Source organism: Acanthisitta chloris, unplaced genomic scaffold, assembly GCF_000695815.1.
Source record: "Acanthisitta chloris isolate BGI_N310 unplaced genomic scaffold, ASM69581v1 scaffold13970, whole genome shotgun sequence".
Lineage (NCBI taxonomy): Eukaryota > Metazoa > Chordata > Aves > Passeriformes > Acanthisittidae > Acanthisitta > Acanthisitta chloris.
In genome coordinates, this window is record NW_008653491.1 from 105,096 (window position 1) to 132,203 (window position 27,108).

Below are 27,108 nucleotides of genomic sequence, written 5' to 3' on the forward strand. Positions count from 1 at the left end.
TTATTATTCACATGTTTTTGTGATTAATTAATCTTATACCAGTCATGTACCTATGCAAACTTGAAACTTTCCCAATATGGCATTAGGTTCCATAGTACATGGTATGTTTGGCTAGATTTCCTCACAGGATGAAAGGAGTTAGCTGCTTCCTCCCTCCTCCCTGTGTGACCTTTAGATTTTGTGCAGGTGGTTATTTGACATTGTTAATAGATGGGTGTACATGCATTTAGAAAGATCATGATCCCATCACTGTTGTGTTATTTCTCTAATTGTTTTCATGGGATTACTTGGCTGGCAGAATGCATACAACACCACTTGCATTTCTGGAGTACTTCACATGTGTAGTCATGTTATAAACACTTAATTTTACATGTGAATTTTGTGTCCAGGCAACATAAGTCAATATAGATAGACAGAAAGCTGAACATGAGCCTGCAGTGTGCTCAGGTGGCCAAGGCCAATGGCATCCTGGCCTGGATCAGAAACAGTGTGGTCAAAAGGACCAGGGAGGTGATTCTGTCCCTGCACTTGGAAATGGTGAGGCCACACCTTGAGTACTGTGCTCAGTTCTGGGCCCCTTCAGTTCAGGAAGGATATTGAGGTGCTGGAGCAGGTCCAGAGAAGAGCAATGAGGCTGGTGAAGGGACTCGAGCACAAGTGCCATGAGGAGAGGCTGAGGGGGCTGGGGGGGTTTGGCCTGGAGAAGAGGAGGCTCAGGGGAGACCTTAGCACCCTCTACAACTCCCTGACAGGAGGTTGTCGTCAGTTTGGGGTTGGTCTCTTCTCCCAGGCAACCAGCAGTAGGACAAGAGGGCACAGACTCAAGCTCTGCCAGGGGAGGGTTAGGTTGGATATTAGGAAGAGATTTTTTACAGAGAGAGTAATCAGGCATTGGAATGTGCTGCCCAGGGAGGTGGTTGGTATCTTCTGGATCTGCACCTTCACAAGCAAGTGAACAACAGCATTGTAAATACATACATATGTATATATAGATATATGTGTATAAATACATATGTGATACAGGATTGACCCCTGGAATGGTGGCAGTTTGACCAGCTCCAGGCACTGGCACAGCCTTGGCTGGGATCAGCTGTGTGGTAATTTGCTTGTGGGTGTTAAACTGCAACTGAAACACTAATATAGGCAGGTGAAATTAACAAGGCCAAGGCCAAATTAGCCTAGACTTGACGTTCCTTTCTGCCTTTGCCACTCTCCAGCCCTGTTCAGTTCCCCTTCGACCCATCACTGGCTCTCCCTGTGCAGCAGCAGCTCTGGGAAATGTTGCCAAGCTCCATAGGCAGAGCTGGTTGGTTCAGGGAGTGATGAAAGATCTAGTGCTGGATTCTGGCAAGGTGTGTTTGCTGCTAGAATGTTTTGCCCCCTCAGTCAAAAGGAACTTGTTATAGAACACTCCCCTAAGGAAAACAGCAGTCCCAACTCTGTTCCACCTCAGGGAACAGACACTTTCTCCTGCAGTTGGGGTGTCAGGCTTTGCCCCCCCACTGGAAGTTCTAGGATAGTCATCCTGGATTGCAGGAATTAGTGAAGTTTATGTTCTTTAGTAAAGTGCTGTCAGTGAAGCCAACCAAACCCCAGGAAGTGCTCAAATGCAACTTTTTTTAATGTGTGTCTGTTTTTACTTAAACTTTTCCTTCATTCTGCTTAGAATCTACTTTAAATCTTGAGATTGAAGGTGAGCACTAACAAAACAATGATTCATTTCTGCAGTTTATGCCAATTTTTTTACTGTTGGTTTCAAAAAGAACATGAATGACCTTGCCCTGAGGCACAGGGTGGGAACACATGAAGCATAATCCTGTTTTTTTTTTTCTGACTACTTCTTATGCTTTAATGTTGTTATCCTTTTTTAACCCAGGCCACTTAATTCCATGTGAAGAGAGTTGGCTTTTAGTTGTGTGGTGCAGATGGAGAATACAAAGGTGTAGTATAAAGTTGTCTTAAACAGGCCAAGAGAGCAAAATGCAAACCTCTCCATCCTGCTCTCTGGAAGAGAAGGGTCAAATCCTGTCAGTGTTTAAAGCAGGATCTAGTGGTGCTGCAGAGTGGGAGCTCTGTCTGGGAGCCTGGAGCTCACACTCAGGCTCATGGCTTGTATCTGCCTCCATGCTGCCAAATTTGGCTGCTTCAGTGCAATGGTTGCAGTCTGTGCTTCTAGAAGGAAAGAAATCACAGAGAAATCTGTTTCTCCAAGTGACCTAAATAATTCTCCTCATTCCTCTGCTCAGCTCTGTGTTGCTCTGTGTGATGCAGCATTAATAGGATCAGATAATATCGAAGACTTGTGGGTGTTTTTTCATAATTATCTGTTTAACCTTGTGATTGAGGGTAATGTATCTTCTCCATCTGTTCCTAATTCAGCTGAAGTAAAAGTAGTTTGTCTGTTTGGAGGCTGTTGGCATAAATGCTGATGGATAATCGTGAGAAGCCATCAATAATGTCATTAACTGACTTTGTATCATTTTTAAAGGTAAAAATAGTTATTGATGCAGGGCACCAGGTCAGAAAATCTCAAAGCTCTGCTAATCCTGATAGATGTTTTGCGATCGTTGTGTAGAGGAATTTTGTAGATGCTGTTTCAACTTCCATATTCTAAAACTCGTCACTGCACTTCACTCTAATGAGCAGACTGGGGAAAGAAGCCAAGAAATTAATGGACCATAGAAACTAAATTACCCTTTCAACCCTGAAGGAAGTCTTCCCTCGTACTCAGCTCATGAATTGATCCTAACACAAGGAAAACAGAACCTGCTAAAGCCATTTGCTGGCAGTGTCCTACCTTGGTATTGAATCTGTAGTCTTACAAAACCAGTCTGTGCCTTGTTTCTAAATAATTTTCCTAGATTTAGATTTCTTTCAAGCTTCCACATGTAATAAAATTTGGCATCTATCTGAAAGTGATTTTTTCCCTCCTCTGCTGCTCCGAATTCCCATGGCTACTGGAAAATTGAAGTCCTTTCTGCTTTATGAAGAGAAGGTTAGAAATGGAAATTTTAGGGCTGGCTAAAGACAGAAGAACAAATTGTGAGGAAAAACATAGTTAGCTACCAAGTCCTCATGAGATACATGTTCTTAGGTACTTTTAAGAATCTTGGTATTGTTTGGTTAAATAAAAATAAAGCTTTATGGACTCCGGTCTGTTAATTAGTTTCATCTGGTTTAATGTTTGGCATTGTGTGTGCTGTGCCCTGCCAGGGCTGGTACCACCTCAGATGGAGACATCAGTAGGTAGCTGTGATACTGCTGCTTGCAGTAAGGCAGTGTTGTTAGTCATTCCTAATTTTCCCACACCATTTTGTGCCTTACTCTGTGAATTCTGTACTGCACAACAATGTTTCCCTCTTCACCAAACCTCACAGACACAGGATTTTACAGCCAGTTACAGGTTTGTTTTTTCATTTAGGTGAAAACTTACAGTTCACATGTACTCTGTATGATCATCACGTGTATTTTATAGACAAGGTGTTTCAGGGATGAAGATGGATGTCTTGTTTTTGCATGGTATTGAAAAAGGTGGTGTGTATCTCACCACTGCCACCTCTAAAAGGTGACTGTACAGACTCAACAAGTAGGACTCCTGAAAAATCTCTCTCTGTGTGGAGTTCATGAAGAAATAAACCACCAAACCTCTCTGGTGCTGATACAGCTTAAATTTGCAAAAATTCCTGTATTCAAACAGATCTTGAGAACTTGCATTAGCAGAAGGGAGCTCTTTGGTCAGACAAATTCATTTCCCATGGGGCTTTTGCCAGCATTGATATGTCTGTGAGGGTAGGAAAATTGGAGCTTTCCTCCTTAAGTCAGCAAATGTTCTCAAGGGTTGGCTGTGCTTCGTTGGGATTTTACACCTGAAAAGCATCTCTGAGTATCCCATGCTCTTCTCAGCTTAAGCAAGGCCATTTTATTTGTTCCCTTGGTGTTCTGGGGAGTTTTTTCCAAAGACAAAATCAGTGAAATGAGTCAGAGCTGCCTGGAACTGGAGGAGCTGTTCCTAAATCTCTTAAGTCTCTCTAGATATTCTTAGGAGTCCCAGAAAGAACAGCTTCCCTTTAAGCTTGGTGCAGGACTGGTTGTGATGGAAGAGGAATATCATGTTCTATCACTATGTACTAGAACTTCCTTGTAGAAGGATTCATGCAACACTTGCTGGTTGTTCCTAGCCATTACAGAACTTCAGCAATACTTCTGCTGGGGCAAAACAGCAGGAGATTCCTGCAGGATTTGGGATCCAGGTCTCGCTTTGAAGCTGATTGCTTGTTTGTCAGGAGTAACTTTTACATATGAATATATAAAAATATTTTCACATGCATGTTATGTCATTTTTCTCATTGCAGTGTTTCTTCCTCCAGCACATACCTGTTGAAAGTTGTGTTTATGGAAAAGACAAATGTGTGGGGTTTATGTCATGTTAGAAGTTTGTGTAGTTCGTATGCACTGACAGAAACAAGTTGTCTCACTGCTGGTGCTGACTGCAGATTGCTGGCTGGCTCAGCAGAAAATGTTCACAACTTCTGTCACTTATGTGTTATTGGCCAGTGTGACTTGTTCACTTGTTAGGTTTTAATATTAATGAACAATAATTTTACACTTAATTTTGCACTTAATTTTTACATAAGGACTGTGTAAAATTCTGTCCTCTCAGGAAACTTTTTTTTCCCCCCTGAAAGTCTGTCTTCAGCAAAAAATGTCTTCTAGCAGTGACTCAAAGAGGGAAAACAGTTCACAGAATGAAGAAATGTAGGGACTTGGGTCTCTGTAGTACCAAGAAGGTATGAAATCCCTGATGCCTCTGGTTAGCTCCATTAACTGCCTTGTTGGGGTTGGGGGAATGGAGCTGTTCTTTCTTATTGAAGTTTGAGTGATTCCTGTGAAATTCTGTTGCTGATGGTTGGAGCAGAATAACATGTAATAACTTCAAACTGCTGGGCTGCTCCTGGTGGTTTGGGCCCTGGACATGGTGTGTGATGTGTTTATTGCCTGTCTGCATTCCTGTACACAGTGTTTGCCACATCTGAAGGAATTTCCTGCACCAGTGTCCTTAGTTTTGCCTCTGTGCAGTTAGACTCCATGAATGGAACTTTATGGATGTAGCTAGAGAGTGATTTCCTACAGCTCCTTTGGATTTTGTTCTTGAGGCAGACAGAGGATAAGAAGAAACACGAAAACATTGTCTTCCATTTGGGGATTTTGCTTACTGAAGTCTCTTAGCTTAAAGAGCAATTTTAGAACCTTGGTTTGTTTTACCTTTTCCAGTCTGAAGTTGTAGTAATTGTGTTGAACTGTAGAGTAATGGCAGAGGCTTCATATTTTTTCTTTGCTGAAACAGTATATGTTTATTAGAAAATCTTTCTTAAGCCAGTTCAGGAGCTTTCTTTACACTGATTGCATTTAGCCTCTCTTAATCAGGAGCACTAGTATTTCTCCTTATATTTCTATTCTGTGGATTTATTACAGTGTATAGGAAGTTGTAAAGTACTAGTAGTTGGAAGTGGCAGTTCTGTGCAGATATGTGAAGAGTATTTCACTCCTAAATGCTGATTTAGGGCATTCAAAGCCTTTTATTATATTACCATGTTATTTAAGAGCAGTTTCCATTTCTGTTATGCCAGTGCTGTTTCAAGTACAGAAAGGCAATTTCCTCAGTGACACAAGAGGCACTACAGTGGTTTATTTTGTCTCCTCTGTCAGAGAGGAAGGTACAGTTACCAGGGATGTGCTTACTTTAGTCTGCTCATATTAGAGTAACAGAATAAGACACAAATGTCTGAATGCTGTGTCAAACACGCAGAGTTCACAGCAGGAGTGCAGCAACATCTTTTATAGCTTCTGACATGTTCCCTGCTCTTGGACATAAAGCACCCATGTGATTTTCTGTGCAAATATGTTCCCAATAAACCGCAGACTTACTTTGAGTAGATTCATAGTGTTTATACCTAAAGCTGTTACCCCAAAATATGCCTGCTAGTGTTAGCCTGTGGTGAGAGATTTTTAATCACACAATGCCATAAAAATTCATGAAAGTCTAGAACTGCTGCTGTGGTTGCAGAGGGGCTACAGCCCATCCCTGAGATACAGGTACCATGTAGGTTCATACTCACCTGTCTGTGCACATTTTGCAGCTGTCTGTCAGACCCTGCACACCTGATCCATCTTCCATTTGCAGAACAGAGAGAACTTGAGAACAGAGAGAATTTACAGCTATTTTTAGATGCTGTTGTGTGACTACATTCTGTACTGATTTGGGGCAAACAATTGCCTCTTACATTTTAGACTAAAATTCTTGAAAGAAATGCAAGTGTGGACTTAACCTTTCTGCTATTCTCTTGATGAGGACAGGTCCATGGGCCAGTTCTGTCACTGCCATGGCAGTGAGGGCAGGGAAGGTTTTAAGACAGAATAAAGGAGCTTGGTGGTACCTTTTTGTGCAGTGTATCTATTGCCATCAGTAAATAATGGTATCTCTGCTTCTGTAGCACCTGAAAGCAGTCTCATTTTACAGTGGAAGTTTTTAATAGGTCACTAAGCATGGACAAAGCAGCCTTTGTTTTGCTGATGGTTACACTGGGTGGGCAGTCCTGTGCAGGGGAAATGGGAATCATTTGCATGTTCTTTGCTTCTTTCACTCATCTTCAGCCTTAGCATTACCAACCTATTCCATGCGAAAGATATCTCACTATGACCTTCACTCTGACATTGCTCTTTGCTGTCCTGCTCATGTGTATTTACACATCCTTTTTTCTGGAATAGTCGAGTGTGTGTCCTGCAGTAGCTGACTCTGCTGGAACGAGGGAGCCTGAGACAGACCTGCTGTGTATGTGTGTGATGGAAGCCTGTGACAGCTCTGGGGGGACAGGGTTAGGATTATGCAGCCTATTGTGCTCACGTCTTCAAAAACCTTCTCGTGTGTCCTGATAGCAATCAGGCTGGGGAGCAATCCCACCATTTACCAGGATATTTTCAAAAGGAAGTGACCTCCCCCTGCACAGGGCAAGTAAACACCATGTTGTAAAGGCTCTGCCTGTCTCCAGATGCCAGGGGTGGATACAGAGCAATCCAGTGTTACCAGGAAATTTGGTTTCTGCTCTTAGCTCTCTTTCTATTGGAGCAGAGGGATACTGGGTTAAACCATGCTGGGATTGCTGGGATTTGGTGGATGCAGACAGCTCAGGGCTGGTAGAGAGCTCTGGAGAGCAGAGTACAGGGTGAGACTGCACGTAGTTGTCCACACCACAGAGGAGAAGATGTGCCAGTACGGAGACCAAAGCTTGAAGAGGAAACAGAGACTCTTGCTGATGTTCAAAAACAGGAGTAGAGGAAATGGGTGTACAACTCCTTCTCTTGTGTTTCCATTTTATTAATTATGGTATGAGACATTTTCTCTAGACTAGACAGAAAAAACTTGGATCCTGAGGCTGTAGACTATACTGAGGGATATCACTGTGATTTCAGTCTAACTCATTTCCCTTCTCCCACGTTCCCTGGTAACACCTGTGTTTTCTCTGTTTCTGAAATCTTCAGGAATAGGATGGTGATGGCAATAGCTGTAGCACAAGCTTGAGTTTAAATATTCAGAAATTTTGGCAGGCTGTCAAGTTACCAGGCAGGGGGAGGAGGAACCAGAATTGGGAAGTGGTTATTTATTTTTGCCTCACCCAATAATTCAGTCAAAATTTAACAGTATTGAATTGAAGGCATGAAGAGAATGTTTCTGACCTTGAGGAAAATCCCACCAAATCTCAGTGACCTGTTGGAAATAATGAAGTTTTAGAGTTTGTCGGAGAGGTTTTGTGAACCTTGTACAACCTAAACACTAGAGGGGTGTGTGTAAGTGTGGCTCACAGTTCATGGAGCTCAGCTTTTCCTTGTGGTTGGATTCCCTTCCAGTGCTGTACCTCGTGAGGCTGCTTGGAAGATCAGGGCAAACTAGATCTTTTTTTCCCCTCATGCTGGTTCTGTGTGAGTTTGCACTGTGCCCTGATGCTCAGAATTAGATGTGTGGAGGTCTCTGCACACAGTGCCTGTACACAGGGTAAAGCCATGTGCCTTTTACCTGGTAATTCATAGACCAGACCAGCTCTTAGAGCAATTTTTTTCCATGTTTGGATCACAGTAGTTTTGAACAGCACACAAAGCTGTGCCATCACCACCGTTACCATCACAGAACCAGCCTGAAAGCCTCAACCATTTTGTTCCTCTGTGTGGGTGAGAATTCAGTGCAGAACTGATGGTTGCAGCACATTCCAGCCTCAGGAATTGTTTGGCCTGGCAGAGGTCCTGAGTCAGCAGTATAGATGGCAATATAGGCCAAGGCACAGGCACTGGGCTGTACAGAGCCTGAGCTTACTGAGAGCTTGCACAAAGCCTCCACAGGTTTCAGGATGGAGAAATCAGGAGCTGCTCATCACAGCTGAAGGCTGAGGATGGATAACGGATCCTGTTTCCCCTTTCTTGGGGGTCACTCTGTGTCACTGGGCACGAGGGGGATGGTGCTGCTCCCCAGGGCTCTGTCTGGTTCAGCACTGGGTGCAGTTCCAGTCCTGCCAAGGCACAGATTGGTATGTGAGAGCATTCCTGTACTCCTCACCACAGAGCTGTTTGAGTGGTGAGGGGGTTGGCTTGGGGTTTTTTCTTCTCATTTTCAGACAGAAACTTGTTCCTAATTCAAGAGGAAAACTAAGGAGGAAATAAGTTGTAAGATCACTTGGTGGAATTCAAACCACAAAATCTTGCATTTTGTGTGAGAATAATTATTTTTCCTTCTCATGATTTTTCTTGAATTGTCTTCTTAGAGCTGTTTGAGTGGTGAGGGGGTTGGCTTGGGGTTTTTTCTTCTCATTTTCAGACAGAAACTTGTTCCTAATTCAAGAGGAAAACTAAGGAGGAAATAAGTTGTAAGATCACTTGGTGGAATTCAAACCACAAAATCTTGCATTTTGTGTGAGAATAATTATTTTTCCTTCTCATGATTTTTCTTGAATTGTCTTCTTGGAACATACTTGCTTTAGGTTTCAGATAATTTGTTTATCATGTGTCTGTGTAAATGTTTAAAATACAACAAATCTTGGACTGATATACAGAAATAATATTTTCTTTTCATTTCTATTTATTTGAGCTTCATGTGGTTTCAGAAGCTGTTTTTAAACAGCTTATTTGAAATAATCTTTTCACCCCTTTTTGCTTGGTTGAAGAGCTTGCAGAAGAGGTGAACTCCTTGGCTCATTTTCAGATTTACCTTACTATTTAAATAGAGAAATCCTCCATTCATTCTGATACTCTTTAAGGTGTTGTTTTGTGGGGAAGTAAGATGTCCTGTTCTAATATTGGTGAGATTGAGTGACTTTAATAGGCAAAAAACCTCAACATATTGTTTTGTATCCCCTCTCTTAAGATTGTGTTGCTGGAGGTTACTGGTTTGGGATGATGTCCAATACCTCTGTTACCCATCTGAGTAATGATTCCCTTGGCTGACAGATCCATCTCTCCCTGTCTTTGATATCAAATTATTTCCATGTACCTCATAAAGAAATGAAGTTATGATCTTTGTACAGTGATTGCAAGTGATACAGTGTGACTAAATTTGTTAAACTAGGTACAAGTGCCTGGCAAGAAGAAATGAGTCCTGATTGCAGACTGATCCTAGAAGCAGGATGGTTATTACAGGACCTGAAATTTTGGGCTTGTAAGTCAAGAAATGAGGGGTAAAACTTAGCCATACAGAGGGTAGAGGAGCAGAAGACTCAGAGGACATAAAACTTAGCCATACAGAAGGTAGAGGAGCAGAAGACTCAGAGGACACAGGGGAAAGCCTGTAGAGAGGAGAGGAGCAGTAGATGGATGAGGACTAGAAACTAATAAAAATCAAAGAGAGGAGCAGTAGATAGATGAGGACTAGAAACTAATAAAAATCAAAATAATTATGTGGGACCTGCAGTTGTCATATTAAAAAAGAAAACACCCAGGGTATGATTGGGAGCTGCAGTACTAGGGATCAGAGAGTGAATGTGGTTGACTGAATTTTGTGCATCTTTGTATTTAATACTTCATGTTGCTGCTAATGCAGTTCTCCCTCTACTCCTAAATGTGATTTGTGTGCCACCTGTTTCAACTGCAGTCACTCTCCAGGGATGTCAAATGGGAGGCAGCATGGAGGAGCTAAATTATTTGGAGAGGATTCAGTGATTGACTTAAATGTAAAGGGATTAATTGGTCTCTAAACTAGTCAATTAAACTGTACTCTGAAAGTGGAAAGATCACAAATGCATGGCGATGAATAAATTAATGCATTTTTCATGGGTTTAGTATTTTCTACATGTTGCTTAATTTGTTTTGAATCATAAAATTTATTCCATTAATTGTGATCATGCTGCATAATGGACACATGTGAAATAATTCTGTGCAACCATCCTCCTAAAGGACAGCTGGTAGCAGGCTTAGAGCATGAGTTTGAATGTGTATTAATAGGTGTTTACAGCTTCTGCAGTCTCTTTTACAGACCATACAGCAGAGGAGAACAAATTTTCTCTGCAGCCATGCTGTAAAATGAACAGGATTCAAGTCCCTTAAAAATTCGGCTCTGTTCTGAGTCACTCATTAAACCCTGTGCTCTTCAATAGGAGTGTGAAGGACATTATGTGCTTAGTCCTTGGTGCTTGAGCAAGGTGTGCAGTGCAAAGAAATTTAGAGAGATTTAGGTGCTTGCCTTTGCTTTGTCATTTTGGGGGGCGTTTTATGGTTTTTGTTGGTTTGGGTTTTTTTTCTAATTCACTCAAGGCATAGTGGAGTGTTGTTTTGTTTCATTTTGCACTTAGTGCTGTCTCCTGCCACATTTAAGAGTTCAACTGCAAGTCCTAGGAATATTAAAGCTCTCCATCAAGATTCATATCTGTTCATGTTCTGTGATAGGAAATACTGGATTATTATCACAGGTTTATAATCACGTAGAGATAATAGAAGATTTGGTTTGTGGGAGAAATGAACATAGAGGGGAATCAAGTCTTCCAGCACTTAGAAATCCTGTTTCCAGTTGCCCCTTTTAAATTGATCTAAGATGGTCTGAAGTTACCTGGCTCACAGCTGCTTCCTCACTGGAGAGCTCCCAGTGCTGATGTTTGTCTGCCAGAAGAACTAGAAATTGGCTTATAATGGAAAATGGGTGCAGAGGCTTAATACCTGAAGAGTTTGAATTTATGTTCAAGATTGTGTGAATCTATGACCCAAAACTCATGATGTAATGTTTTCACTCCTTTTCCCTTGAGGAGCCGATGGTCAGCAGCTGTTTGAAAGCACAAATGCAGACTGCATTAATAGTTTGTAGATTGTGAGAATAATAGTCTTCCTCTTCTGTGTAGAAGAAACTGCATTAATAGTTTGTAGATTGTGGGAGTAATAGTCTTCCTCTTCTGTGTAGAAGAAGCTGAGTAACCACAGTTCCCCCTGTTGATGAATTTGCTTTGTGAATGAAGCTGGTCAGTTTAATTTCATCTGCAGTGAACTTAATGACAACAAAGCATGGCTGTATGGCCCTTCCCCTTCAGTTTGCTGGGTTTTTTCCAAGAATATCCTTTCTGATTGGCCTTAATCTAATATAATGCTACTTTGGATAATAGCACTCAGCTTCCATAGGGAAGAAGGGTGCATTAACCTACATTAGCAGGCAGCAAACCTGTGTGTTCGTGGCCTTGCTGAGGTGAGGAGAGGCCTTGGATAGGCTTGAGGGTTATTTTTTTGACTTGGACATCCAAAGGGCGTTTGGTATTTGTGCTCTGGTTGTTAACTGTGGTGACAGAGCCTGTGTGCGTGTCTGGAGAGCATCTTTGTGACTGAGAGAGCAAGTGATTTAAATTGTGATAGAGCAAATTAATTGCAGTGTCTGGTAACTCGTGAATTACTGCACGTTGCTGTTACCATGCCAGAGCTGCTTCGCTTAGTCAGAGCCCAGGGAGAAAGGCTGAGTGCTTGTGAGCAAATGGGGTTCCATTATTATAAGAAGCATTTGTCTTTTTTCTATGAGGTCTCAGTTTTCATCACTTTTGAGCCCTGTTTTAGGAGTTATGTAGAACTATCTCATTATCTGTGACAAAGTCATTTTAAAGCTGCACACAAGTCCTCCCTGATTGAAACACATGATGCAAGCAGAGGGTGTAAGTGGCAGTGACCTACTATTGCTTCACTTTCTTCCTCCTGCCATTAGCGATCTGAGAATCATCTTATGTTCATGTATTATTTCCCCTTGCACTCTATACCTTTAGTCAGGTTGTTGTAGAGCCATTGGCAGCTCATTTTGTTCTCATATTTTGAATTTTTTTAGGTCTCTCTAGCCTTGTTTGCACAGCTCTGTGGTGCTTGTGTCAGCTAAGTGTTCCCACACGAGGAAATCTGTGGTGGCTGAAGACCTCAGAGCTGTTATTTGCACAGAGAACACCACATGTGTTGCATAAACAAATGACATGACCTTTGCATACATAATTATAGAGTAGCCCTATAAAATACATCAGCAATGCTTACCTACGTCACAGTGTCCCTTCAGCTTACAGGGTATTTAGAGTAAAGCACTTATAACAAATTGCCATTGAGATCAGAGCCATTTTAAGGCAAAACAGATTATCATATGCATTGAATTTTTAGCTTTCAGAGCTAATTGTGATGTAACTATCAAGGCAGAATTTAGGTAATTTTTGGTATTTTGTTATAAAAGAAATTCTGTGTTATCCCATGTTAATGCTCTTAAATGTGCAGTTTTGAATCTAGTAGAGTATAGAGCTGAGATTGGTGACGAACTTATTTGTGGCTTCGAGTGAATCTGTGCAACAAGGACACACTAAAGTAAGGAATTGTCTAATGTGATTCCTTAGGGACTGATCATGGCTTGTGGCTTTATTCCTGGAGTAGTATAAATGTAAGAAAGTGAAGCTCCTAATGTAGATGTGCTTTGATACTCCTGCATCCCTCAGTGTTAAATAGCCCTTTGTTTACATGCTGAAGAGGATTTCATCAGTGCCTTAGCACACAACGAGTGCAATGAGGGTGTGAAGGCTGAAAACTACTCTGACTTCATTTGAATGAAGTCCATCGCCCACCCATGGCCAGTGTGCAACAGCTGCTCCTTCTCCAGCAGCAGGGCCCAGGCATTCATGGAAGGGATAATATTTTTACCCACTCCATGACTGCTGGAAGCATCTTTATGAGTAGTAAGGGGAAGGTTTTCCCCAAGCTGCAGCTCTGTGTGGGTCTGTGACCCCCAGATGAATCATTCCACCTGCACCAGCCAGCGATGCTGACTCGGCTCATCCTGAGAGATGGAGTAACTGATAGCTGTGTTGTCTGTGATGAAATTGCCAAGGAAACTTAAATTTAAGGAAACCCAAGGTTTAAACTTTGCAGTACTGAGCTGCTAAGAAAAGGTCAGTTTATGCCTTAGGCTGAAAAGAAATGGCATAGCTGGTTGGCGAACCTCCATCAGCACTAGTCAGGCTTGTTCTGGAGTTTGAGGTTATTAATATTCAAAAGGATTTTTTTTTCAGTCCTGATCTCTAGAGCACAACTGCTCATGACAGTTCTGAGGTGGTTTTATGGCTGTATGGTATTAAATAAAATGCTAAGACTAACAGCAGAAAAAGAAGGATTTTTTGGAGATTCTACATGCAACTTAACATGAAACTGATTCATGTGCCACGAATGAGTTATGTGTCACATTGAATAGGTGTGCTTACCTGGCTGCATTCCTGTGGAAAGAATACTAGATATGTTATGGAAATGAATTTTCCAAAGGACCCATTTCAGACCCTGTGTGAAAACACAGTGCTTCAGACAGGGAGAGAGAGGTGGAGGAAGGGTGATAACAGCAGGGGTTTTACAAGCTTTATATGCAATTTTACCTGATGTGTTGGTATTTGAGTATGCTAAAGCAAGAAATATTGCATCCATTCTGACAATTTCCTAGTTAATTATAATTCATTTTGTAGTTATCACCAGCTGGGACTATTGCTTTTAGACTACCAGGTAATACTAGTACAGATATAAGCAAGCTCCTGATTTTTAACAACATATATCTTAAGCAGGTCAGAATTTCCAGTGAAAAATGTGTGTTTGTTTTGTCATTAACCTGAAAATAACTTTAATAACCTCCGTGTTTCTTGTTTGCTATCCTTTTATGTTGTATTTCCAAGTCTGTATCCTGTATTCCAATAAAAATATGGTCACAGGGATTCCTGTGTTTTCTAAGCAGGGCAGGACCTGTCTTGTCACAAGAAATTTTAATTCATAATGAATATAATAAACTTGCAGGATTACTTTTTTGGTCCTGACATTTTAAATAATTCAAAATAGTTGCAGTTCTAAATCAGCACTATCCTGAAGTGCAGCACAAATGGGAAACACATTAATGCATTCAGTAATCATTAGTGCCTCGAGCTACGCGTTGTGGTACAGTGCTGACTGCATCACTACCATCCCTCTGCCAGGGAGGAATGTGGGTTGTGATTTCATTGCAGAAAATTTATATTTCATATCTCATGAGTCTTTTATTTTTGGTCAGTTTTATCTGATACTGATTAGATTTAGTGAAAAGCAGATTGCATTAAAAAGTTATAATTTAGCGCATAAAATTTGGAAGTGAACCGAATTTCTGTTAGAGGGAAGTTCCCTCTGTTTATCTACTCTTGTCTGCAGACAGTATTTTTCCTAACCTGATGTGCCTTGAATGCTCATAACTTTTGAGTGTCAGTGGGAGGATGCACATAATCTTGAGCTATTCAGTAGCACTGTTTGATTCCTGTGGTTTGATCTGCAGGTGACATCCTGTTAGGGGTGAGTCACAGCCCATTTTCAGAGCAGGAATCATGTAAGGTCTTTTCCAATGGGTTGAGCTTTCAGCATGAAATGTCAACTAAAACTTGCACTGCCACGCTCTGACTTTTAACTGGTTTGATATTGGCAGATGTATCGACCAACCTTTGTGCCATCTGTCATTGTCCCATATTTCTGCATATATGGTATGAGGATAAATGTTAGCCTTGATCCAGGGATTCAGCCTTGCTGATTGCTGCATGTTGCTTGAAAGAGACACGTTGCAGTGGTCGTGGCAGCCTCCTGCCTGGTGTAGTTATGTAGGGTGTTGTGTAACCTTGGATTATTTCTTCTGTAACCACCAGCAGTCTAGGAATGACTTCAGTTCATCTTAAAAGTCATGAGAGGCAATTTTAGATCAGAACAGCATATTTTGACAAGTCACATTATGTGCACATGTGCAGCTAGTAATAAATCAATAAATTTCCATGTTCAACATGCAGCACTTATTTAATACAGAAAAATAAGTGGTTTGTTGTGGATATCTATGGGGAATTTTCACCTGTTACGGTGTAGTACTTCATTGAGGATCGCAAGAATAAAACTACTTCAGTTGTACTTGGAAGAAAATATCACAGTGCTGCAGGAGCTGCTTACACATTTTAATTAATCCATTAATAAAAAACTGACAAAATATTAAATACTGCTTTAATGTAATGTAAAAATACACTTCTTTCTTTAGAGGTGTAGGTTTCAGGGCAGGAATCCAATGGCTGTTGCTGTAGAACATGTTCCTCCCTGCTGAAGTTGTGGGGCAAAGCTCAGGGTTCTGCTTCCCTGCAGTGCAAACCTCTGAGTGGAGCAGTGTCACATTGTGATTTACTTGCAGAGTACAAGCCTTGTTTTGTTGTCCTGTACATAGTCCAGTCTGTCTTTATTAAGGTTATTAAAACCCCAAACATGGAGCTATCTCAGCCTGAGACATCCTGAACAGCGAGTGCAGGAAATGCAGAACAGTTTGTCCTGTGCTCCTGTTAAAGGTTATGGACGTTGTACATGACCTTTCCTCCAGCCAAGACTTGATGTAGGTCTTGTACATAGCCAGACTACAGTATAATCACTCCTCAAAATGTTAGCTAATGTGATGTGCAGCAGCTTCCCCTTGATTTCGTGGAGGTGTTGAGGCTGCCGTTAGCCCCATCATGCTGCAGATTGATGTATCCATTCCAAGAGTAAACTCCAGTGTCCCTCCAGGCTGGCAGGTCATCCTGTGCATATATTGTACAGAGGGAAGACTGGAGGTTGTTGGAGATGGGATCAGGGAGAGAATCCCGTCAGTGAGGCATGTGTGAGCCTTGGCAAAGGGCTTTGTTGGTGACAACTGAGGGAGTGTTGAGATAATAAGTCTGTAACACAGCAAGTGTTTAGATAATGTTATCTAAATGCTGCTGCGTTGTGGAACTGTTATCTTAGTGCTTTACTCCACCGCTGGAAAAACACTCAAGGCAATTAATATTTATACTAAGTTTCTGCGTGTGCATCTCATACATTAAAAAATAATAAGCTAATAGAATATGTGAGGCAGCATATGGACTTAGAAATGCAATTCTTAAAAGTCCTGCTAGTTCTGGGAACTGATGTTCTCTTCCTCCCTCTTTTTTTATATCTTTGAGGTGGGGAAGAGAAAGTGATAACAAAAGGAAGAGACAAGGAGTCATTGCCAAAGCAATATGATTTAATCTGCACTTGGGCCTCCTGGATTCTTACTCTGTGCCATCCAAGAATTAGTGATTTCGGGCAGAGGTGGCCACAGAACACTGATTGTTTCTGTGTAACCAGGTATCGTTTTTCCCGGCATCACTTCCTTTGTTCATGAGCCGACAGTGTGTGTCCCATGAAGAAAAGATGTTTCAAGCCCTGTGAAATAATTACATACAGGTCTTCATTAGCCTTGGGACAGGCTGTAGCTGAAGGGACCAGTGCAGAGCATCAGCCCTGTCTGTGGCTCCAGCACACAACACAAATGCTGGATGCAGTGAGGCAGCAAGTCTTGGGTACCAGTGGTTAATGTATGGAGTGACAGAGCACCAAGTAGACTCGAGGTTGGTGTTGCCCATGTTCAAGTGTGGGTCTGTGTCTGAGGCCACAGCAGAGAGAACTTAGCTGTGTGGGTTCTGTGCTAGCACAGAATTGGGGTCAGCTCTGTGCTGCTGCCATTTGTTGGAAGGCTGTTGTATCCAGAAAACTCTGGAATTGCCTCATGTCTGGAAATGCTTTCCTTTTTGGTTTAGTTGTGGTTTCTGTTCCTAATTACGCTGCGTTTCTTGAATGTATATTGCAAACTACTGAAGCTGTACTTCTGAATAACTTACTTTGTCTTACTCCAGCTTGGGCAGGGTTCAAATTCCAGCTGGCAGGCAGAGTATGTTATGGGTTACTTACAAGCATGAGAAATGCCACATAAATATTTTGCCTCTCAGACTATATCGACAGTGCTTGTCAGCCCAGACAGGTCATGCTCTCATCCTGCCTTGGTTCTCCCTGCCTGGCTCAGAGCACAGCACTCCTCCCAGGCAATGCCCAGGGGAGGCTCTGGGCAGAGGCAGCCAAGACCACTGCCAGTAAATCAGTGTGGACAAGGCCTCTTTTTGGGAGTTTTAAGAGTTTTTACCTTTTGAATGTGCAGTTTTCCCCTAAAGGCCAGAAAATGTGTCCTGGCCTTTGTTATTTGCTGCTGAGTCTCAGTTCCAGGTCCTTCTCTGCTCTTTTGCTATATGTGAGGAAGGTTGCTGGCACAGCTGCCTGGCAGGTCCATGTAGTTCCTAAATTGGACCATCATATGTCCTAGAGAAATGTGCTGGAGATCTGGGCACTATGAGAGCACATCATTTCTCTCAGTTACGCAGAATGCCACTGCGCACGGGAACAGAGGCTCTGACTTCTCTAAAGTCAAAGCTTGCAGCTTTTCTTCTCTTGCCATAGTGGGAGCTTGTTCAAATTCAGACTTCACTGTGGCATTTTTATTTCCAGATTATTAGAAAAGAGGTGATTTTCATACAGGAATGTTAATTTACTCTTCCTTGTTCAAGAGTGTTATTCGGTGTGGGGATGTCCATGTGCTGCCATCCTGCCCAGGCCCCACTGTGACCTGCTACTAACTGTCCTGTTGCTTCAGACAAATTGAAATGAAATTATTTTAATAGGTTCTCACTTACTCTTACATTCCACATCTGTGCAGAGCCTTTTTATGGCCTCTTTTTCATAGTCCACATCAAACAAGTGATTTGATGTGACTGTTTTCCTAATGCATGAGCCTTGCTGCTGCCTCTTCTCTGAGATCAGACTTGATAAAGCTATTTTGGGGTAACTGGGAGTTGAGGGCTTTCACATCCCAACCCTAATTTTGAGGAGAATTAGAGCAGCAACACAATTTATTGGTCATAAAATATAATTAATTGTACAGAGGCAGTGGCTTCATGGACAATTGCTTATAAAGGAGCCTGGAGGCATGGGGAGGGAGCTCAGGCTCCTCTGTGGAGAAGTATTTAAATAATGCTTGTCTTTGAAATTGTTCTAAAAATAGGATGAGTGTGTCCAAATATGTACAAATACAGGATGCTCAAGTTTTCAGTACGTTCTCAGGAGCCTTCAGTGTCAGTATTGGCATCTGGTTCCTACTGCAGTTTCCAGATGTGGAAGTAGGTTGCAGTGTTTGGGACAAAGGAAGCTTAGGAACTGTACACTGCAGAGCAGCAAGGCATTCTCAGAATATAGAAGGGCAAAAAGGGCTTTTCAGGGAATGATTTCAAGGCATTAATAATAATAAAATTCATGTAACAAACCTATTTTTCTGGCTATCCCTCCAACAAGGGAGAAAATCAGTTATGTTTGATTAAGGTATTTGTAGATTCTTCTTCCCCAGATCCCAAAGTAATTGTTACTGGCAGGTTTTATTGTTATTTTCCTGAATTGATTTCCACATTTGTAATGTGTTTTGAAATCTGTTACGAGGTACAGGTTGACTTTATACACAGATGTACATCAGTACCTACATTCTGAATCAGTCTGTGCAGTACCTTGGCATCTTTTCATGGAGATTATTGGAAATAATCCCTTTACAGTTGGAATGCAGAGTAGCTCAGGTTCCACTGTGTGTTTACATAAACCTTCTAACAAAATGCAAACAATACCTGAACCCATCAGATGTTCTCCCTTCTCTGCCAGTGTTGTGTGGTTTAAACATAGTCAGGTTTTCATAATCCTCATCTGATTTTGATATACAAGTAAATTTAATGTAATGGTATTTCCTGTAAGTCATTTATAGTAACTGAGGGATTGACATTCATAAAGCTTCTGGGAAGTCCTAAATATTACATTGACAAGGTATTCAGCTACAGTTTTAGGCAGCTGAAAAGTTATTTAAGGTAACGAAGATCCCGGAGGAAACACCTGAAAGCAGTTCATGTCAGCTGCAGGTGATTAGGTGCCAAATTGAAGGTTTGACACTTTATTTCAAGATTTTTCTGTGTTATGGGGAAAAAATACCTGCAATACTTAGAAGGGCACAGGTCTTTCCTTTTGTTACAAAAGGTTATATGACATTGCTGTTTATTTATAGTTCTGTTAATAGATGCCTTTTATTTAAACAGTTATTTTAATTTCAGCACAGAAGTCTCAGTGAATATAGTAGAAATATTCTCAAAATATAAAGTGTTCTGCTGGCTGAATACCACAGTGCTCAGCATTTTTCACACCTCAGCCTTAATGCAGCCACAGCTGAAAATAACATGTATTCTGTATATGTTCTATACATTTTATTTGGGAAGATGATGTCCTAACCAAGGCATCCCTCAGGCAGCTGGAAAGAAAAGATTTCTGGCAAAGTACCTTTAAAAAGGAGGCAGTTCCTGTGGAGTGTGACAGGAGTTATGTTACAGGTTTGCATTCTTCTAAAAGGTTTCTAATTTATATAAATAGAGTTAAAAGATTAGGTCTTAATTAACTTTGTGTTGAATTTTTCTCATGGAAAACTGCTGCAGCTGCCACTGTCTCTGGTGGCAGTGGTTTTATGCCTGGAAAAAGCCAAGGAAAGGAAGAAATTCAAACCCTCAAACTCTAGTAGGGTTAGAACTGATAGAGCTAATACTGAATTAATCCAGCTGAAATACTATGTTCGTGGGCACTTGGCTGAGCAATGTCACTTTATACTACACCCAAAGGCATACATAATTTTAAATGCCCCCAGCACTGTGTTTTCTAATGCATTAGATGCTTCAGTCTGGTTTGGGTTCTGATTTGGAACTAGAAGTTGTACCCCCAGGAAGGATCAGGAATGGCTGGTGCTCTCACACTCCTATCCTTCCTTGCCTCTGGGTAGCAGTGTTGACTCAAACCTGTGGTTCTGACTAGCCTTGTTCCTTGTGTAATTCATTAATAAGTGCAAAGAATTTATTATGCAACTATGCAAAATTAGTAGCACTTTATTTGTTCTTGTTCTGAACCGACAGCTCAAGGTATTCCAGCAGACTTTGCAGAGGGAGGGGGAGAGTTTGGAAGTCATTCCTTGTGCCTTTCTGGTGGTTTCTGATAGTTTGAATGTTTGAATATGAGGGGGATCAGGCAGAGTACAGAGCGTGTTCAAAAACCTGCAGTGATAGTGGAGTGGATTCTCAGCATCCTGTCAGCTCCAACTCTCAAACTAGGGTGTAACAAATCTGAGTAAAATAAAAAGATAAGTCTGAACATGGTGCTGAATGTTCTTAGAGACTGATCTGCATTTTGCATTTACCCTATTTTTGGTGCCTTTGTTAGCACAGAGAGTAGTGGATCTGGTAAGAAACCTGGACTCTGATAAACACTGTTGGAAGACACAGTTTGTGTGTTTTGGAGCTTTAGTCTTAGGGAAGTAGGTTGGATGTGCTGCAGAGCTAGAGCTGAGTGGTTGGTGAAATAAAAAGCCTCAGTGCTCAGGATGGAGGGTTGGCTGCTTTGGCTTGGAGAGGCTTCTCAGCTTGGATTTTATTGGAGATCTGGCTCACATTTGTAGTGAGAGTGATTTCTGCAGCTTGGTATTTAAGGAATTGTGTGAGCTGTGCTGCAGACAGGAATGTCAGGGTGTACATGCCTGAGTGGGAACATCACAGTGTGCTGATGCTGTTTGCTTGAAATAAAATTCCTATTTGTTCCTCGGGATCTGCCAGAAGCTTATGAGGAATGTAGGAAGTCCCCAGACCTTGATCTTTATTATTTTTGCTCTTGAAAGCTGAGCTTGTGGCAGTGACTGGCACCGGGGGGAGCTTAACATTTCTGTCACTGCATCTTCCCCAACAGAGCTGTAAGCCCAGAGAGGGCAGCAGGACACAGCTCAGAGCTGGATGGGGTTGGACCTGCCAGGCAGGTACAACAGGTCCATTTGCTCAGGTCTGAAGAAAAGCAGTACTGGAGTGATGGAGTTTTGTTGTTCCCTTTCTAGAGCTGAGCATGATTTAGCTTGGACCCAGTGCTAGAAATGATCCATCTTTCACTGATGAAGTCTTTATTGCTGAGCATGGGCAGCAATACTCATCTTTTAATCTGGCATATTGGAGCAAAGTAAAGTGGCGTAACACTGTATTTGTATACCTCACCCCCCCATAATTAGTTGTATAAACTCTTAGTCTGAAGCTATTTGATTTTCTAACCTTAATTATTAATTCTGGTGTTACATGGTTCTCAGTTGAAAAAGTCAGTGGCATGCATTCCCTCCCCTCCAAAACCAGATCAGTCTTTTGTCTTTCAGGCTCTGGTTTTGTGTATTTCTCATTCTCACAGTGTTTATGGGTAGCTGTGAATGTTGCATGGAATTGGACATGATTTGTTCGTGCCACACCACTTTGCAAGAGACTTGAAGGGGTCCCTGTGTGGTCCCAGACAGCAATTTTTTCCTTCAGTTCAGTAGCAGCCAAGCAAGATTCACAGTCAAACCCTGTAGGAAGCTTTGGAGAATCAGGAGGATTCTGTGCAATATCCTAAAGACAGGAGTTGAAAACAACTCCTTTACAAATAGCTTTGCTCTCTGCCTCAGCAGGCTGACCTGCTGCACATGAAGCCTTTGCAGGCATTATCCCCACTTGATCTTAGACCACATTTCTCATGGGTATTTTATGTCTTACAGCCTTTTTATGTTAAAGGCTGTCATCCAGTGCAAGGAGACTAATGGGCTTTGATTAAATAATTGGACTTTGCTTTCATTCTGTATTTCTTGTATGTGCAGAAATCTATTATTCAAGGGTTTTATTATATGAATTGGTTTGTTTTTCTTCTTGGGGCCAAGATAGTTGCATGGAAATGTCTATGACCCATTTTGTCCCATGTCCCACTCCCTCCCCCCTTACCATATAAATTAATGATCAATTTACTTCTTCTACACTGGGGATAGTGACATTTCTTTCCCTCATGACAACTGAAATACGAGGAAACCTTTTATTTTGTGGAATTTAATTACTGCTGCAGAGTACTGCAGGATACAGGATGTTAGCACCAAGGTGGTGTAGTTGTTACCTGTCATTTAACTAACCTTTACTCTCCAGATTCTTCTCAGGCTGACCATTTCCTTTAGGTCTTTTTCTGTGGTAGGATTTGAGGCTTACAGAAGAGTAACTTGCAGTACAGGACAACAAACTGTTCTACACAATGTGTAGAACCATTCAGAGATGGAATGAAACTAAAGCAGCAGCTCCTGAGTCTCAACCATCAGTGCCTTTGGTTCAAAACACCTGGTAGTGGTGGAGCAGTTCATTGACTTAACTCCTGAAGTGAAATGGTTATAGTTGCTTGTGGTTTTTCTTTGGGGTGAAGTTAGTGAGAGCTGTCTCTAAAATAAGGTTCCGTTGTGGCTGGCCCAGGGCCAAAGCCAACACCCATAAAACTACACAGCCATTGAACTGGACAGAAAAATTGCTGCACATGTACCACTGCAGCTCTGTACATTTTTGGTTGATGATAAAGAAGCATGAAATGTGTTTTGTTTTCTTTTTTTCTTGTGGCTTTGTGGCAAGGAATATTTAAGCAAATAGTTAGCTGTGACGGGAGGTCATTCTAAGGTAGGATGAAGTGAGAACATTTTCAATACCATTCATTTCCAGGGGCAAATCCATGGTTCACCTTAGACCATTGTCAACTTTCTGTAATATTCATGTGCTTTTATATCCTTTAATGGAGATTCTCTTGAAGTGTTAGGGAAACATCTTTCCTGTTCCTTTGTTCTTCCTTTTCTTCTAGAATTCATTGCAGAGTGAATTTTGAAGACTTTCTCAAGACCCCTATTTTTCCTACTTGAATCCTGGTTCAAATCCTGTTTATTTAAGATGAACTTACCAATTGAAACAAGTAGGAAAACACATCTGTGAGACAGTGCCAACATTGTCAATTATTTGTCTAGTCCCAAATCATTCTGCTGTGTGTGGTGATCAGTCAGGCAATGATGTGCTCAGTAGCCACACGTGACACAACAGAAGGGCTTACATTTGGCCTCTCAGGCTCTGGAATCATTACCTCCTTGGAGGTTATTAACACACTAAGCAATCTGTTTCCCTTTTGTCTCCCCTGTCTCCCAGTGAACACTTGTCGTGTGCCTTCACATTCTTCCTGCACGGGGAAAGCAATGTGTGCACGAGTGTGGAGATCGCTCAGCACCAGCCCATCTACCTGATCAACGAGGAGCACATCCAGATGGCCCAGTCCTCTCCCTCACCCTTCCAAGGTACGTGAGCTGGGGTCAGAGCTTGGTGTGCTTCACCTCACTGCTGTGTGCCAGAGGCCACACTGGTGGTGTTACCTTCAGAGGTGAATCAAGTAACTCTTCAAATGGGTTAAACTTCTACTCAGGAAGTTGTGGATATAGGGAAAAAGTTGTTAGGACTTCAGCATTGTAGGCAGCCATACATAGTATGGGGATTTTCCACAACTTTCTACCTGTTAACACTGTGTTTAAAAGTACATGCAATTAATAAGTAATGCAAAGAAATTAATTATTTTTGTTTAAAAGGACTTACTCTTTAGAAAGTGAGTGCACTGATTTGATTTTCTAACATGGTGTCTGAGTTGAACTCAAATCTGTAACTTCAGTGTGACATGAATGCAAACACTGAGCTTATCTAACTTGAGTCCTCTTGATTTGTACATTATCAACTAATTACTGTTTCATCTTAAAAAACGGGGGAGGCTGTGAAAATGTATCAGAAGCAAAGAAAAACTTGAAGTATCTATGACTATTTATTTGCCAATGCAAGAAATGAGAATTTTAGAGTATTAATTTAATGGCTTATTGAATTCATGATGCAATTGGTGTGTGATGCTCTGCATCAAAAAAAAAAAAAAAACTTGGGAATTTTGAGTCATTGAGTTATGCTGTCTTTACTGCAGTCTGAAATTATAATTTCAAAGCAATTAAACCAAGGAATCTTCATAAAATTCAACATATAGTAAAGAAACACCCAGAGACACATAAAATGATCACTTATAGAGATGTTAATTTATAGAAGCTTTATTGAAAAACATTGTGTTTCTAAATGTAAAGCTTCGACGGAGGCTCAGGCACTTCAATTGTAGAGGAGTTTATTTCAGTGAGCTAAATTCATTACTCTCTCAAATCAAATATGACTCAAAGCAAAATTGAGTCTGAATGCAAATACCTGTTGTTAAGCAACTAGTTTTCCTTATTTGTGGTGACTGTAGTCTTCCAGGATGGTTTTTATAATGAAGTCTTAGATGTTCCTGTCCTCTGTTCCTTCCATGGATGCTCATCCCTTTGCCACAGTGAGTGCTGTTTCATCCACTGGATTAGTGGAAATTGATTCACTGTGGTAATTATTAACCTGAATTGCACCAAGGGTCCCTTTTGAGCTCAGGAGCTCTGGCTGTGCAGGAAACCAGTGCAGTGGGATGTGCTTTCAGACCCACACTCTTCTCAGGCTTTGCAGTAGCTTTCCCTGGAGCCAGATCCTTAAACCTACAGGCGAATGAATGGAAGAGGGGCTCAGGGCAGAGAGGCAGAGGTTGAAGCACACATCTGTAGGGACTCTTCTTTGTTCCCTTGCAGTGCTGGTGAGCCCCTATGGGCTGAACGGGACCCTGACGGGGCAGTCGTACAAGATGTCAGACCCAGCGACTCGCAAGCTGATGGAGGAGTGGCAGTACTTCTACCCCATGGTGCTGAAGAAAAAAGAAGGCATGAAAGAGGAAGAGGAGTTGGGATATGACAACGATTTCCCTGTGGCAGTCGAAGTCATTGTTGGTAAGTTTCAATATTCTGCCTGAAGGATTATTTTCCTCCTCATGGTTTGAAAAAAAAAAATCTAATTAATCAGAAACAGCCATTATAATTTTCCTATATTCTCTTGTAGCTCTCTTGACACTGGAACATCTGACTAGTTATCTTGCCTCAAGCTTTTGTACTCCCTGTATCCCACATGCTATTATTCACAGTATCGAGCTGCTTGTTTCGACTCTGCACTGGTTAGAGAGGGTTAGATGTATATTAGTATGGAAATTCCTCAGCTCTTTATGTTTCAGATAATAAGTTTTGTCAAATTTACATTGAAAACACGTGGATATAGCTGAGGCTGCTGGATATGATCACGTATGTTTAAGACTTATGGTATTCCATCTCTCTGCAGGTGGTGTGAGGATGGTGTATCCTTCAGCCTTTGTTCTCATCTCCCAGAGTGACATCCCTGTGTCACAGAACACTGCCAGTGCTGGAGGCCATATAAATGTGGGACAGCAGGGGCTTGGAAGCGTGAAGGATCCTGCCAGTACCTGTGGGATGCCACTCACTCCCCCCACTTCTCCAGAGCAGGCTGTTATGGGTAAGCAGTGAACTTGGGAGGCTGGTCAGACTTTCATGTTGGCTTGGCTCATGAGGAGTATGTGAACAGTGGCACATTAAAGACAGGCAATGGACTGAATGTTAGGGGAGGACTTTCTGTAGGTCTGTGGTAAAGGAAAGCTATTGCTTAAAACACCCCTGAAGATAACACACCTTTACACAATTTGTGTCAGTGCATCATCTTTGTGCAGTGGTGCACTACCTGAGGGAATGGATTCTGACAGTGTTTTAGGCAGATTTTGCCACTTGATGAAATGTTGGTTTCCTTGTTGGGATGGGAGGAAGGTGTTGATTCTTTGTGGTACAGAGTACAGTGAATTTCCCCAAAAGAGGGGAATTTTGGGTTAGATATGAGGATGGAATTGTTCCCTGTGAGGGTGCTGAGGCACTGGCACAGGTTGCCCAGAGAAGCTGTGGCTGCTCCATCCCTGGAAGTGTTCCAAGCCAGGTTGGATGGGGCTTGGAGCAACCTGGGCTAGTGGAAGGTGTCCCTGCCCATGGACAGGGCATGGACACGATTCTCACCACTGAACGACCTTCTGCTTGAACTTGTAGGTTTGTTGAACTTGTTGGTCAGTGCTTATCAAATTTCACAGAGCGATAGAAGTGTTGACAGCATGAATTTCCTGCAAGTTTCTGTGGAACTGTGCAGCCTGATGGAGTTAAAGGGTCCTTGTTATACGCTCACTGAGGTCTAAGGAGCTACCAAGCTTAGCTTTTATTGGATAGTTAGGTTGCATCAGGAGGATCAATCTTAGAATCATTAAGGTTGGAAAAGACCTCCAAGATCATTAAGTCCAGTCTTGATGCAAATCCAAAGAAAACTAGTCAACATTGACTTCAGTGCTGTGGAAATACATGTCTGGATTCACTTTTCCATGAATGGTGCCTATAGGTGAATGCAAAGTGTTTAGTATTTGCTGCTAATGATAGAGAATGTGAGATGTAAATTCACTTGGAATAGTGTTTCTCAAAGGAACTGGTATTTAAAATAAGCCTAAAGCTCATTAGTAACTACCTGAAGACAATCAGCTTTTAAATAACAATCTCTGTCCAAGTATTGAGGCATATTTTAATGTGCTATTGTATTGCTAAACTTTGCAGAACCCTGTTAAATTTGTACAGTATCACAAGGGAGATTCTACTTCTGAATGTTTATAAACTATCAGTTCTATCAAAGTGTTCATGTTGTCCAATGTGGCAGTCACAGCTCCTGTTTGATCTCTGCTGTTGTGTGAGGGCAATATGAATTGGGATCAGAGGGAGGTCTCTACAGCAAACAGTGAAAGGATCCCTTGATTTTTATATCAAAAACCATTTTAAAAGACCTTGAAAAACTGGAGAAATGGATTGGAAAAACATGCCATGCAGTTCAGAAGCAGTAAATGGGATACATACACTGGATTAGTCTGAGGCACATGGGTAATACTTCAGTTCTG

At 41.6% G+C, this 27,108-nt stretch overlaps 1 protein-coding gene across 1 annotated transcript in view; it reads left to right on the forward strand.

Moving 5' to 3' along the window:
• MED13L (mediator complex subunit 13-like) overlaps positions 1-27,108 on the forward strand; it is a gene marked incomplete at its 5' end in the record, with an annotated part of 159,826 nt that overhangs the window by 87,851 nt on the left and 44,867 nt on the right. The window contains 3 exons of the mRNA XM_009081353.1: positions 23,397-23,542; positions 24,881-25,075; positions 25,458-25,649. Coding sequence (XP_009079601.1) covers positions 23,397-23,542; positions 24,881-25,075; positions 25,458-25,649 — 533 coding nt within the window. The remainder of the gene's footprint in view (positions 1-23,396; positions 23,543-24,880; positions 25,076-25,457; positions 25,650-27,108) is intronic.